At 50.6% G+C, this 14,578-nt stretch overlaps 1 protein-coding gene across 6 annotated transcripts in view; it reads left to right on the top strand.

Moving 5' to 3' along the window:
• ATP2B4 (ATPase plasma membrane Ca2+ transporting 4) overlaps nt 1–14,578 on the top strand; it is a 160,742-nt gene that overhangs the window by 89,537 nt on the left and 56,627 nt on the right. For 4 of the 6 annotated variants that reach the window (XM_069944401.1, XM_069944396.1, XM_069944397.1 and 1 more), the window contains exons 7-8: nt 260–295; nt 9,512–9,673. In XM_069944401.1, the coding sequence (XP_069800502.1) occupies nt 260–295; nt 9,512–9,673 (198 nt within the window). The remainder of the gene's footprint in view (nt 1–259; nt 296–9,511; nt 9,674–14,578) is intronic. The other 2 variants (XM_069944398.1, XM_069944400.1) reach the window with 1 other exon arrangement.

The raw sequence follows: 14,578 nt of genomic DNA, 5'->3' as shown, positions 1-14,578 counted from the left end.
TTCTGTATATCCTGGTATATAGTAAGCTGCTACTTCTCTGCAGGCTCTTCCACTATCCCCTACACTTTGGTCTGACCATCTTTCTGCTGCTCTCTCATTTACGTCCCTAGAGTGAGTTTGTCATTCCATTTCTTCCATCGCAGTGGGGGGTATGATCCTTTGATCCTCCTCTTTCATACAGTCAAAGTGACCAGAATCCCTCCTCCTTTTTTTTTTTTTTCTATCTTTTTCTTTCTTTTTTTTCTCTATATCTAAACAGGTAAAAAACAAGGACCTCCAGAAAATCGCAACAAAGGTAACCGCTTCATCTGTTCCTCCTCTCCTCTCACAGGGGGCAGCTCACCCACTCTCTCATATTCTCTTCACCTCACGTGCACACTTTCATGTAGACTCACAGCTAAGTTGGATCTTGCTGCCTTATTCAGTATGAGGGGTTATCCAGGATTAGAAAGAGCAAAACTACTTTCTTGCAAAAACAGCAGCATTGCAATTTAGGGGGTTCTCCAGCATTGGAAGAATATGGCCACTTTCTCCAAGAGACAGCACCGCTCTTGTCTTCTGTTTGGGTGCAGGTTCTGTAACTCTTTTCCATTGAAGTGAATGGAGCTTGATTGCAAAACAACGCCTGACCTGGAGACAAGAGCGGTGCTGTTTCTGGAAGAAAGCGACCATGTTTTTCTTTCTTTTCTTTTTTTTTTTTTAATTGTAAATTTTATTTAAGTTTTGCATATAATAACAACACAAAGATGTCAGAGTCATCAATTGAATTCACAAGCGTAGAGTATGAAAAGCAACCAATACCACAAAAGGGTTAAAAAAAAAAGTCATCCTGAGGAAAAAGAAAGCAAACGGTAATGACAATATCCAGGTTCCAAGCCTCGGTAAATGATAACTATAAATGCAGGCGAATAAAAATGAACAGCAGGTGCCCGCTAGGTCAGACTCCACTCAATAAAAACTACACAAGACAAGAGAAAAGGTGGAGTGGGGGGGGGGTGCCGCTTAGAGTCCCAGGTAAATTTTTTTAAATTTAAAGTTTTTTATTTTTAAAGACAAGAAAAGAGAGTATAGAATACAAATGGGAACTCGGGACGGCAAGTCCCTCTGGGGGGAAGGGGTAAATACAAGGAATGATGTAAATGCACAGAATGCAATCGTAATCGTGAACTGTAACAAAGAACAGTAGGAATGTCAACATCCGTAACATGACCAGAAAAAACGGGATCAGTATTCCGGTCGATCTCAGCATAAGTCATTACAAAAACAATGTACTATCATATGCAAGCTGTACTGCAGAGATAGGAGAGACAGAAGCAAGAAGACGACAAACAAAACACACCGGGCAGGAGAGGACAAGACAACAAGAGGATCATAAAAGAGAGGCTGTCCCTGGCGGCAAAAGAGGGGGGGGCACCCTTCGGGCAACTAGGGACAGAAGGACGGTTTCAGGCCGTGGCGGTTCTATAAGAATCAGAATCCAGGAATAGGAGCCATTGGCCCCAAGTGGCCGTGTACCTCTTCACTGCTGCCGGGGTAACAGCAATGAGGTCTTCCATGTGATGTGTCTGGGCTATTTCCGCAAACCATTCGTCAATAGTCGGAGGGTCGACGGATTACCATTTCCGAGGGAGGACTGACTTGGCAGCTTGGAGCAGATGGCGTGCCAGAGATTTTTTGAAGCGCGACTGGGCTGTGGGAAACATGAAAAGCAGTGTCGCTTCAGGGGTATGAGGCGCAAGACCGTGGGCCAAAATGACCGCAATTTGGGGCATCCCCACCAAATGTGTGTCATGGTGCCTCCCACGCCCCCACAACGCCAACAAATGGAGTCCCAGGTAAATTTAAATATATCTCTCTGCAAGGCCCTGAGGTCACGGAGAGGCACCTTAACAGGAAGGCTCTCAAAGTAGTATAGCAATTTAGGTAGGGTGGTCATCTTGACTGAAGCAACACATCCCAGCAGAGAGACATATTGGGAAGACCATTTAGAAAGCAAGACTCTAAGTTCCCTAAAGAGAGCCGGGTAGTTAGCCGAGTACAGAGAGGAGCAAGTGGGGGTGAGGCAGATTCCTAGGTATTTAAGGGTAGACAATGTCAGGCGAAATGTAAATGACGCGGACAACTGATCCACTAATGACTGTGGCAAATTAAGAGACATCACCTCGGATTTGGTGGTATTTACTTTATAACCTGATAATATCCCGTAGTCGGTACGTAAGTAGTGAAGGACAGGCAGGGTCGTAAGCCGGTCAGCCAGGGTAAGGAGGACATCGTCAGCTAAAAGAATTATTTTAAACTCTCTACCTCTCACATCAACCCCCTTTATATCAGGGCAATTCCGAATGGCCGTCGCCAAAGGCTCAATGCACAGTACATACAAAAGGGGAGACAACGGGCTACCTTGGCGGGTGCCATTCAAAAGAGGGAACGTAGCAGAGACCATGTGAGGGAATTTGATGGCTGCAGTAGGTCGAGTATAGAGACCCTGAATAGCAGATAGGAATGGGCCGAAAACACAAAGCACTTTAAAGTTTCAAACATAAATGGCCAGCCCAGGCGATCGAACACCTTTTCAGCGTCTAGGCTGGTGAGTAAAGCCTGCGACCATGTTTTTCTAATGCTGGAGAACCCCTTCAAGCTCCATTCACTTGAGTGAACAGCGTTGCAATTCCACACCCAAACTGAGAACAGGAGTGCTGTTTCTGGAAGAAAACGGCAATGTTTCATTAAAGGAGAAGTCTGGTCATTTTTAAATTCTGGCAATGGGCAGGGGTAGGGGGGAATTGGCCAGGAGTACGCACTTACCTCTCTGTGTCCTCATGGTGGGTGGTGGTTCCAGCCTCGGGACCCCCACCTGAAGGCATTTTATCCCAAGTTGTAATAACATTGGTGGAGCAGTATTCCACCCCAGTCACTGACTGGCTAAGCGGCCAGTCAATCAGCCGGGTGGTGGCGTTTCAGCGTTGGAGATCCCGGAGCCTGACGGGGTCTCACTGCTCATCGCAGGCAAGGTAAGTGCCTACTCCTGATCAGATTACCCCCGCTGGCTGACAGATTTTAAAGAATGGCCGGAGTTCTCCTTTAGACCTGCATAACCCCTTTTAGGTGTGTTAGAAGGTGCGTCTCTAGGCTCTTGTTCAGCAGGTATACTTTGTATAACTCTCCATTTATTGGTAACCCAGTAGCTTGGTGACAGACTGTAACCATATTATGTAGGTTCACTTATTAAGTTATCGTTGCACTTTGCATTTGTAACCTTTTTGCTTGCTGATGAAAGATGGAGTCGTAGATGAATTCACCTTACACCTTATGTCTCTTATATCCGCCATGTGTGAAGTGAAACACTAGACCTGGCTTGTCACAACCAACACCCGCAGTCCAGACCTCACCTTACAAGGCTGGATCCCTCAAAAATCGTCAGTAGAAAGTTCCTGAAGTAACGCAGACTTGTTCTATACAGATACTATAAGACCCATGTGCTGCTTCTTATTTACAGGTCTCACAATTATAAAATGACAGCAGGTTTAACCCTTAGATTGCTGATGGGCTGCCCGTAGGGAGGGGACTGTGCTGAGCGTTAGCGGCTGCAGGGCAGAACTCGGGAGGGGACTGTGCTGAGCATTAGCTGCTGCAGGGCAGAACTCGGGAGGGGACTGTGCTGAGCGTTAGTGGCTGCAGGGCAGAACTTGGGGGGGAGGGACTGTGCTGAGCGTTAGCGGCTGCAGGGCAGAACTCGGGAGGGAGGGACTGTGCTGAGCGTTAGCGGCTGCAGGGCAGAACTTGGGAGGGAGGGACTGTGCTGAGCGTTAGCGGCTGCAGGGCAGAACTCGGGAGCGGACTGTGCTGAGTGTTAGTGGCTGCAGAGCAGAACTCGGGAGGGGACTGTGCTGAGCGTTAGCGGCTGCAGGGCAGAACTCGGGAGGGGACTGTGCTGAGCGTTAGCGGCTGCAGGGCAGAACTCGGGAGGGGACTGTGCTGAGCGTTAGCGGCTGCAGGGCAGAACTCGGGAGGGAGGGACTGTGCTGAGCGTTAGCGGCTGCAGGGCAGAACTCGGGAGGGAGGGACTGTGCTGTGCGTTAGCGGCTGCAGGGCAGAACTCGGGAGGGGACTGTGCTGAGCGTTAGCGGCTGCAGGGCAGAACTTGGGGGGGGAGGGACTGTGCTGAGCGTTAGCGGCTGCAGGGCAGAACTCGGGAGGGAGGGACTGTGCTGAGCGTTAGCGGCTGCAGGACAGAACTCGGGAGGGAGGGACTGTGCTGAGCGTTAGTGGCTGCAGGGCAGAACTCGGGAGGGGACTGTGCGGAGCATTAGCGGCTGCAGGGCAGAACTCGGGAGGGGACTGTGCTGAGCGTTAGCGGCTGCAGGGCAGAACTCGGGAGGGGACTGTGCTGAGCATTAGTGGCTGCAGGGCAGAATTCGGGAGGGGACTGTGCTGAGCGTTAGCGGCTGCAGGGCAGAACTTGGGGGGGAGGGACTGTGCTGAGCGTTAGCGGCTGCAGGGCAGAACTCGGGAGGGAGGGACTGTGCTGAGCGTTAGCGGCTGCAGGACAGAACTCGGGAGGGAGGGACTGTGCTGAGCGTTAGCGGCTGCAGGGCAGAACTTGGGGGGGAGGGACTGTGCTGAGTGTTAGCGGCTGCAGGGCAGAACTCGGGAGGGAGGGACTGTGCTGAGCGTTAGCGGCTGCAGGGCAGAACTTGGGGGGGAGGGACTGTGCTGAGCGTTAGCGGCTGCAGGGCAGAACTTGGGGGGGAGGGACTGTGCTGAGCGTTAGCGGCTGCAGGGCAGAACTTGGGGGGGAGTGACTGTGCTGAGCGTTAGCGGCTGCAGGGCAGAACTCGGGAGGGGACTGTGCTGAGCATTAGCGGCTGCAGGGCAGAACTCGGGAGGGGACTGTGCTGAGCATTAGCGGCTGCAGGGCAGAACTCGGGAGGGGACTGTGCTGAGCGTTAGCGGCTGCAGGGCAGAAATTAGGGAGGGAGGGACTGTGCTGAGCGTTAGCGGCTGCAGGGCAGAACTTGGGGGGGGTGACTGTGCTGAGCGTTAGCGGCTGCAGAGCAGAACTTGGGGGGGAGGGACTGTGCTGAGCGTTAGCGGCTGCAGGGCAGAACTTGGGGGGGAGGGACTGTGCTGAGCGTTAGCGGCTGCAGGGCAGAACTTGGGGGGGAGGGACTGTGCTGAGCGTTAGCGGCTGCAGGGCAGAACTTGGGGGGGAGGGACTGTACTGAGCGTTAGCGGCTGCAGGGCAGAACTCGGGAGGGAGGGACTGTGCTGAGCGTTAGCAGCTTTAGGGCAGAACTCGGGAGGGGACTGTGCTGAGTGTTAGCGGCTGCAGGGCAGAACTCGGAAGGGGACTGTGCTGAGCATTAGCGGCTGCAGGGCAGAACTCGAGAGGGGACTGTGCTGAGCGTTAGCGCCTGCAGAGCAGAACTCGGGAGGGAGGGACTGTGCTGAGCGTTAGCGGCTGCAGGGCAGAACTTGGGAGAGAGGGACTGTGCTGAGCGTTAGCGGCTGCAGGGCAGAACTCGGGAGGGGACTGTGCTGAGTGTTAGTGGCTGCAGAGCAGAACTCGGGAGGGGACTGTGCTGAGCGTTAGCGGCTGCAGGGCAGAACTCGGGAGGGGACTGTGCTGAGCGTTAGCGGCTGCAGGGCAGAACTCTGGAGGGGACTGTGCTGAGTGTTAGCGGCTGCAAGGCAGAACTCGGGAGGGAGGGACTGTGCTGAGCGTTAGCGGCTGCAGGGCAGAACTCGGGAGGGAGGGACTGTGCTGAGCGTTAGCGTCTGCAGGGCAGAACTCGGGAGGGGACTGTGCTGAGCGTTAGCGGCTGCAGGGCAGAACTCGGGAGGGAGGGACTGTGCTGAGCGTTAGCGGCTGCAGGGCAGAACTCGGGAGGGGACTGTGCTGAGCGTTAGCGGCTGCAGGGCAGAACTTGGGGGGGAGGGACTGTGCTGAGTGTTAGCGGCTGCAGGGCAGAACTCGGGAGGGAGGGACTGTGCTGAGCGTTAGCGGCTGCAGGGCAGAACTTGGGGGGGAGGGACTGTGCTGAGCGTTAGCGGCTGCAGGGCAGAACTTGGGGGGGAGGGACTGTGCTGAGCGTTAGCGGCTGCAGGGCAGAACTTGGGGGGGAGGGACTGTGCTGAGCGTTAGCGGCTGCAGGGCAGAACTCGGGAGGGGACTGTGCTGAGCATTAGCGGCTGCAGGGCAGAACTCGGGAGGGGACTGTGCTGAGCATTAGCGGCTGCAGGGCAGAACTCGGGAGGGGACTGTGCTGAGCGTTAGCGGCTGCAGGGCAGAAATTAGGGAGGGAGGGACTGTGCTGAGCGTTAGCGGCTGCAGGGCAGAACTTGGGGGGGAGGGACTGTGCTGAGCGTTAGCGGCTGCAGGGCAGAACTTGGGGGGGAGGGACTGTGCTGAGCGTTAGCGGCTGCAGGGCAGAACTTGGGGGGCAGGGACTGTGCTGAGCGTTAGCGGCTGCAGGGCAGAACTCGGAAGGGGACTGTGCTGAGCATTAGCGGCTGCAGGGCAGAACTCGGGAGGGGACTGTGCTGAGCGTTAGCGGCTGCAGAGCAGAACTCGGGAGGGAGGGACTGTGCTGAGCGTTAGCGGCTGCAGGGCAGAACTCGGGAGGGAGGGACTGTGCTGAGCGTTAGCGGCTGCAGGGCAGAACTTGGGGGTAGGGACTGTGCTGAGCGTTAGCGGCTGCAGGGCAGAACTTGGGGGGGGGGGACTGTGCTGAGCGTTAGCGGCTGCAGGGCAGAACTTGGGGGTAGGGACTGTGCTGAGCGTTAGCGGCTGCAGGGCAGAACTTGGGGGGGGGGGGACTGTGCTGAGCGTTACCGGCTGCAGGGCAGAACTCAGGAGGGAGGGACTGTGCTGAGCGTTAGCGGCTGCAGGGCAGAACTCGGAAGGGGACTGTGCTGAGCGTTAGCGGCTGCAGGGCAGAACTCGGGAGGGGACTGTGCTGAGCGTTAGCGGCTGCAGAGCAGAACTCGGGAGGGAGGGACTGTGCTGAGCGTTAGCGGCTGCAGAGCAGAACTCGGGAGGGAGGGACTGTGCTGAGCGTTAGCGGCTGCAGGGCAGAACTTGGGGGTAGGGACTGTGCTGAGCGTTAGCTGCTGCAGGGCAGAACTTGGGGGGGGGGGACTGTGCTGAGCGTTAGCGGCTGCAGGGCAGAACTTGGGGGTAGGGACTGTGCTGAGCGTTAGCGGCTGCAGGGCAGAACTTGGGGGGGGGGGACTGTGCTGAGCGTTAGCGGCTGCAGGGCAGAACTTGGGGGTAGGGACTGTGCTGAGCGTTAGCGGCTGCAGGGCAGAACTTGGGGGGGGGGGACTGTGCTGAGCGTTAGCGGCTGCAGGGCAGAACTTGGGGGTAGGGACTGTGCTGAGCGTTAGCGGCTGCAGGGCAGAACTTGGGGGGGGGGGACTGTGCTGAGCGTTAGCGGCTGCAGGGCAGAACTCGGGAGGGAGGGACTGTGCTGAGCGTTAGCGGCTGCAGGGCAGAACTCGGGAGGGAGGGACTGTGCTGAGCGTTAGCGGCTGCAGGGCAGAACTCGGGAGGGAGGGACTGTGCTGAGCGTTAGCGGCTGCAGGGCAGAACTCGGAAGGGGACTGTGCTGAGCATTAGCGGCTGCAGGGCAGAACTCGGGAGGGGACTGTGCTGAGCGTTAGCGGCTGCAGAGCAGAACTCGGGAGGGAGGGACTGTGCTGAGCGTTAGCGGCTGCAGAGCAGAACTCGGGAGGGAGGGACTGTGCTGAGCGTTAGCGGCTGCAGGGCAGAACTTGGGGGTAGGGACTGTGCTGAGCGTTAGCGGCTGCAGGGCAGAACTTGGGGGGGGGGACTGTGCTGAGCGTTAGCGGCTGCAGGGCAGAACTTGGGGGTAGGGACTGTGCTGAGCGTTAGCGGCTGCAGGGCAGAACTTGGGGGGGGGGGGACTGTGCTGAGCGTTAGCGGCTGCAGGGCAGAACTTGGGGGTAGGGACTGTGCTGAGCGTTAGCGGCTGCAGGGCAGAACTTGGGGGGGGGGGACTGTGCTGAGCGTTAGCGGCTGCAGGGCAGAACTTGGGGGTAGGGACTGTGCTGAGCGTTAGCGGCTGCAGGGCAGAACTCGGGAGGGAGGGACTGTGCTGAGCGTTAGCGGCTGCAGGGCAGAACTCTTCTCACTTCTCCTTCACTTCTGCACAGCTGGACAGGCAGCACTCACCCTTCTTGTTCTCTGTATCACATGATTTGTACTAAAGGTTTATAGTAGACGTTTGCCTCGTCCTTTAGTGTCTGTTCATCTCCTTGTCCTGTATCTCATTATTTCTCAGAGGGCATGCTGGGATTTATTTTTTGCTCTATTTGCCCTCTCCCTCTCTCTTTCTGTCTCTTTTCTCTCATGCCCTCTCTGCTGGATCCCTTTCTCTTTCATTACCTTTTCTTTCTTTCTTTCATCTTAAAGGGGTTTCTGGGATTTTTTAGATAAGTGTCTAGTCACTAAAACCAGCATAAAATAGAAAAATAAGCTTTTAACCCTTTGGATGTTCAAAGACAGGCCTGCTATATAAAGAGGAGATATCGGACACTTCTTGCATCCTGCATTGTCCCCCATTGATTTGTACACCTAGTTTTATATAAAGAGGCAATATCGCAAGGAATGGCGTTATTCCTGCCGGAGAAGTCTGAGCATGTGCACACTGGTGGACACCTGGCATCACTACATCCAGGTCCACATAAGGGGCAGCTCTCCAAGGACATTTAAAAAATCATTTAACCTTTTATATTAAGTTTCACATAAAATACAAATAAAAAAGGAAGAAGATAACTCCAGCAATACACAATACAGACGGCACTATGGCTATGCAGTTCTATGTCATTGGTTGTTCCTCTGCCCTTAGAAGGCCTTCTCCCCCCTATATCCAGATCTCTGCCATCTTCCTCCAGCTCGCTCACATGTGTCCGTCCCTTTGGTTGTTTTCCCCTTTGATGTAGTACAAAAATGATGAGGAGGAAACTGTTGTAAAAGCAGACCACCCATATTCCAGATGTCGCCTTAAAGGGGTTATAATAGAAATTCATGGCTGTTTCCTTCCAGAGACAGCACCGCTCTTGTCTCACTCAGCTCAGGTGCGCTTTCCAGTTAAGCTCCATTCACCTTAATGGAACTGAGTTACAAAACCTGTAGCCGAACTGAAGACAAGAGCAGTGCTGTCTCTGGAAGATAGCCACAATGTTTTTCTAATGCTGGGGAATCCCTTTAAGCTCCAAGCCTATCGGTTGTGCCGCACTCATAAACAACCGCCCAGATACAGCTGAGGACTGGTTATTTTATATTTGGTGTCTAGCATTAGGCCCTCTCTTTCCTCCCATCTAGCTGTAATGTGTCTCTCCTCTTACTCTTCTTGCGGTGACCTCCCCATTGGTTGTGTTATGTTGTCTAGTGGTATTATGTTCTGTGCTTTTTGCCTACATCATCCCCGATGTGCCGTCTTCCTCTTATTTGGTGTTGTCACGCCTTTTCTCTTATATTTTTTAGCCAAAGCTCAGGACGGTGTGGCCCTGGAGATACAGCCGCTGAAGAGCGAGGAAGGAGTCGAAAGTGAAGAAAAGGAAAAGAAAGTGGTCAAAGTTCCCAAGAAGGAGAAGTCTGTCCTGCAGGGGAAGCTTACCCGGCTGGCCGTGCAGATCGGAAAAGCAGGTGCCGTTTCCTTTTTTTTTTTTTATCTTTACCGGTTTTCCATTCCATAATGGTATATAAGCACACAGAGTCCCCGATAGACAAGGAAAGCTGCAGCATAGAAAGGCGCCGCACTGGTCACTATGTGCCGTCCAATGATTCCATGTATGAAGTATAAATTCTAAAAAATACAAATGTTTTTAAAATTATCCAAAGCCCCTCCCCCAATAAAAGTATACATGGCCCCCCCTTTCCTATTATACATTTAAAAATCACATAATGAAACATATAATATTTTACAGTTACCCACACTACTATATGTAACATTATTGTTCCCTCACGGTGAGCCGTCTAAACGGGAAAAAAAGCATTACATTATATAGCAGACTATAAAAAACTACAAAGAACAATCAAAACTTCTGATCAACTTAATGTTTATTATCATTATTTTTTTTTTACACAGTTTAACATGTATAATTGGGTGTTCAAAGTTTTTATTGGGGGAGGGTTAGATTGCATATACTGTACTGCCATTACATAGCATTAATCAGTGTTATCGCCTATGAGAAGATTACTGATCCAAAAAATTTTATTTAAGTATTATACACCAACACCCCCCCCCCCCACCCCCACCACCCCCTTGTCAGAGAAAGTGATCGGGATCCCAGTCTGTGAAGGACACTTCTGCAAGTGTGTCTTTAATGACCGCACTGCTTTACCAGAAGGCAGATCTACTGACAGCAAGTGACAGCATTCTGTAGGGACAAATGTCACTATGGTAGGGTCAGTACATGTCGACACCAGAAAGGGTTAAGCTCCACAATCTACAACCTACAGCAGTATTATTAGCCATAATTATTGTATGCAGTATTGGGAAGAGGTCAGAGAGGGCCCTGGAGATGAACTCTAGTGGGGTAGTAGTAGTAGCCGAACTCTAGTGGGATAGTAGTAGCCGAACTCTAGTGGGATAGTAGTAGCTGAACTCTAGTGGGATAGTAGTAGCTGAACTCTAGTGGGATAGTAGTAGCTGAACTCTAGTGGGATAGTAGTAGCTGAACTCTAGTGGGATAGTAGTAGCTGAACTCTAGTGGGGTAGTAGTAGTAGCTGAACTCTAGTGGGGTAGTAGTAGTAGCCGAACTCTAGTGGGATAGTAACTGAACTCTAATGGGATAGTAGTAGCTGAACTCTAGTGGGATAGTAGTAGCTGAACTCTAGTGGGATAGTAGTAGCCGAACTCTAGTGGGATAGTAGTAGCCGAACTCTAGTGGGGTAGTAGTAGCTGAACTCTAGTGGGATAGTAGTAGCCGAACTCTAGTGGGATAGTAGTAGCTGAACTCTAGTGGGATAGTAGTAGCTGAACTCTAGTGGGATAGTAGTAGCTGAACTCTAGTGGGATAGTAGTAGTAACTGAACTCTAGTGGGATAGTAGTAGCTGAACTCTAGTGGGGTAGTAGTAGCTGAACTCTAGTGGGATAGTAGTAGCTGAACTCTAGTGGGATAGTAGTAGCCGAACTCTAGTGGGGTAGTAGTAGTAGCTGAACTCTAGTGGGGTAGTAGTAGTAGCCGAACTCTAGTGGGATAGTAACTGAACTCTAATGGGATAGTAGTAGCTGAACTCTAGTGGGATAGTAGTAGCTGAACTCTAGTGGGATAGTAGTAGCCGAACTCTAGTGGGATAGTAGTAGCCGAACTCTAGTGGGGTAGTAGTAGCTGAACTCTAGTGGGATAGTAGTAGCCGAACTCTAGTGGGATAGTAGTAGCTGAACTCTAGTGGGATAGTAGTAGCTGAACTCTAGTGGGATAGTAGTAGCTGAACTCTAGTGGGATAGTAGTAGTAACTGAACTCTAGTGGGATAGTAGTAGCTGAACTCTAGTGGGGTAGTAGTAGCTGAACTCTAGTGGGATAGTAGTAGCTGAACTCTAGTGGGATAGTAGTAGCCGAACTCTAGTGGGATAGTAGTAGCCGAACTCTAGTGGGATAGTAACTGAACTCTAGTGGGATAGTAGTAGCTGAACTCTAGTAGGATAGTAGTAGTAACTGAACTCTAGTGGGGTAGTAGTAGCTGAACTCTAGTGGGATAGTTGTAGCTGAACTCTAGTGGGATAGTAACTGAACTCTAGTGGGATAGTAGTAGCTGAACTCTAGTGGGATAGTAGTAGTAGCTGAACTCTAGTGGGATAGTAGTAGCTGAACTCTAGTGGGATAGTAGTAGCTGAACTCTAGTGGGATAGTAGTAGCTGAACTCTAGTGGGATAGTAGCAGCTGAACTCTAGTGGGATAGTAGTAGTAACTGAACTCTAGTGGGATAGTAGTAGCTGAACTCTAGTGGGATAGTAGTAGTAGCTGAACTCTAGTGGGATAGTAGTAGCCGAACTCTAGTGGGATAGTAGTAGCCGAACTCTAGTGGGATAGTAGTAGCCGAACTCTAGTGGGATAGTAACTGAACTCTAGTGGGATAGTAGTAGCTGAACTCTAGTGGGATAGTAGTAGTAACTGAACTCTAGTGGGGTAGTAGTAGCTGAACTCTAGTGGGATAGTTGTAGCTGAACTCTAGTGGGATAGTAACTGAACTCTAGTGGGATAGTAGTAGCTGAACTCTAGTGGGATAGTAGTAGTAGCTGAACTCTAGTGGGATAGTAACTGAACTCTAGTGGGATAGTAGTAGCTGAACTCTAGTGGGGTAGTAGTAGTAGCTGAACTCTAGTGGGATAGTAACTGAACTCTAGTGGGATAGTAGTAGCTGAACTCTAGTGGGATAGTAGTAGTAGCTGAACTCTAGTGGGATAGTAGTAGTAGCTGAACTCTAGTGGGATAGTAGTAGTAGCTGAACTCTAGTGGGATAGTAGTAGTAGCTGAACTCTAGTGGGATAGTAACTGAACTCTAGTGGGATAGTAGTAGCTGAACTCTAGTGGGATAGTAGTAGTAGCTGAACTCTAGTGGGATAGTAACTGAACTCTAGTGGGATAGTAGTAGCCGAACTCTAGTGGGATAGTAACTGAACTCTAGTGGGATAGTAACTGAACTCTAGTGGGATAGTAACTGAACTCTAGTGGGATAGTAGCAGCTGAACTCTAGTGGGATAGTAGTAGTAGCTGAACTCTAGTGGGATAGTAGTAGCTGAACTCTAGTGGGATAGTAGTAGTAGTAGCTGAACTCTAGTGGGATAGTAGTAGTAGCTGAACTCTAGTGGGATAGTAGTAGTAGCTGAACTCTAGTGGGATAGTAGTAGTAGCTGAACTCTAGTGGGATAGTAGTAGCCGAACTCTAGTGGGATAGTAGTAGTAGCTGAACTCTAGTGGGATAGTAGTAGCAGCTGAACTCAAGTGGGATAGTAACTGAACTCTAGTGGGGTAGTAGTAGCTGAACTCTAGTGGGATAGTAGTAGCCGAACTCTAGTGGGATAGTAGTAGTAGCTGAACTCTAGTGGGATAGTAACTGAACTCTAGTGGGATAGTAGTAGTAGTAGCTGAACTCTAGTGGGATAGTAGTAGTAGCTGAACTCTAGTGGGATAGTAACTGAACTCTAGTGGGATAGTAGTAGCTGAACTCTAGTGGGATAGTAGTAGCTGAACTCTAGTGGGATAGTAGTAGTAGCTGAACTCTAGTGGGATAGTAGTAGTAGCTGAACTCTAGTGGGATAGTAGTAGTAGCTGAACTCTAGTGGGATAGTAGTAGTAGCTGAACTCTAGTGGGATAGTAACTGAACTCTAGTGGGATAGTAGTAGCTGAACTCTAGTGGGATAGTAGTAGTAGCTGAACTCTAGTGGGATAGTAACTGAACTCTAGTGGGATAGTAGTAGCCGAACTCTAGTGGGATAGTAACTGAACTCTAGTGGGATAGTAACTGAACTCTAGTGGGATAGTAACTGAACTCTAGTGGGATAGTAAGCAGCTGAACTCTAGTGGGATAGTAGTAGTAGCTGAACTCTAGTGGGATAGTAGTAGCTGAACTCTAGTGGGATAGTAGTAGTAGTAGCTGAACTCTAGTGGGATAGTAGTAGTAGCTGAACTCTAGTGGGATAGTAGTAGTAGCTGAACTCTAGTGGGATAGTAGTAGTAGCTGAACTCTAGTGGGATAGTAGTAGCCGAACTCTAGTGGGATAGTAGTAGTAGCTGAACTCTAGTGGGATAGTAGTAGCAGCTGAACTCAAGTGGGATAGTAACTGAACTCTAGTGGGGTAGTAGTAGCTGAACTCTAGTGGGATAGTAGTAGCCGAACTCTAGTGGGATAGTAGTAGTAGCTGAACTCTAGTGGGATAGTAACTGAACTCTAGTGGGATAGTAGTAGTAGTAGCTGAACTCTAGTGGGATAGTAGTAGTAGCTGAACTCAAGTGGGATAGTAACTGAACTCTAGTGGGGTAGTAGTAGCTGAACTCTAGTGGGATAGTAGTAGTAGCTGAACTCTAGTGGGATAGTAGTAGCTGAACTCTAGTGGGATAGTAGTAGCTGAACTCTAGTGGGATAGTTGTAGTAGTAGCTGAACTCTAGTGGGATAGTAGTAGCTGAACTCTAGTGGGATAGTAGTAGCTGAACTCTAGTGGGATAGTAGTAGCCGAACTCTAGTGGGATAGTAGTAGTAGCTGAACTCTAGTGGGATAGTAACTGAACTCTAGTGGGGTAGTAGTAGCTGAACTCTAGTGGGATAGTAACTGAACTCTAGTGGGGTAGTAGTAGCTGAACTCTAGTGGGATAGTAGTAGCTGAACTCTAGTGGGATAGTAGTAGCCGAACTCTAGTGGGATAGTAGTAGCTGAACTCTAGTGGGATAGTAGTAGTAGCTGAACTCTAGTGGGATAGTAGTAGTAGCTGAACTCTAGTGGGATAGTAGTAGCTGAACTCTAGTGGGATAGTAGTAGCTGAACTCTAGTGGGATAGTAGTAGCTGAACTCTAGTGGGATAGTAGTAGCTGAACTCTAGTGGGAT

This window comes from Dendropsophus ebraccatus, chromosome 11 (genome assembly GCF_027789765.1).
Source record: "Dendropsophus ebraccatus isolate aDenEbr1 chromosome 11, aDenEbr1.pat, whole genome shotgun sequence".
In the NCBI taxonomy this organism is placed as follows: Eukaryota; Metazoa; Chordata; class Amphibia; order Anura; family Hylidae; genus Dendropsophus; species Dendropsophus ebraccatus.
Note: the sequence above shows the minus strand (reverse complement) of the source record. Positions and strands in the feature narration are given on the sequence as shown.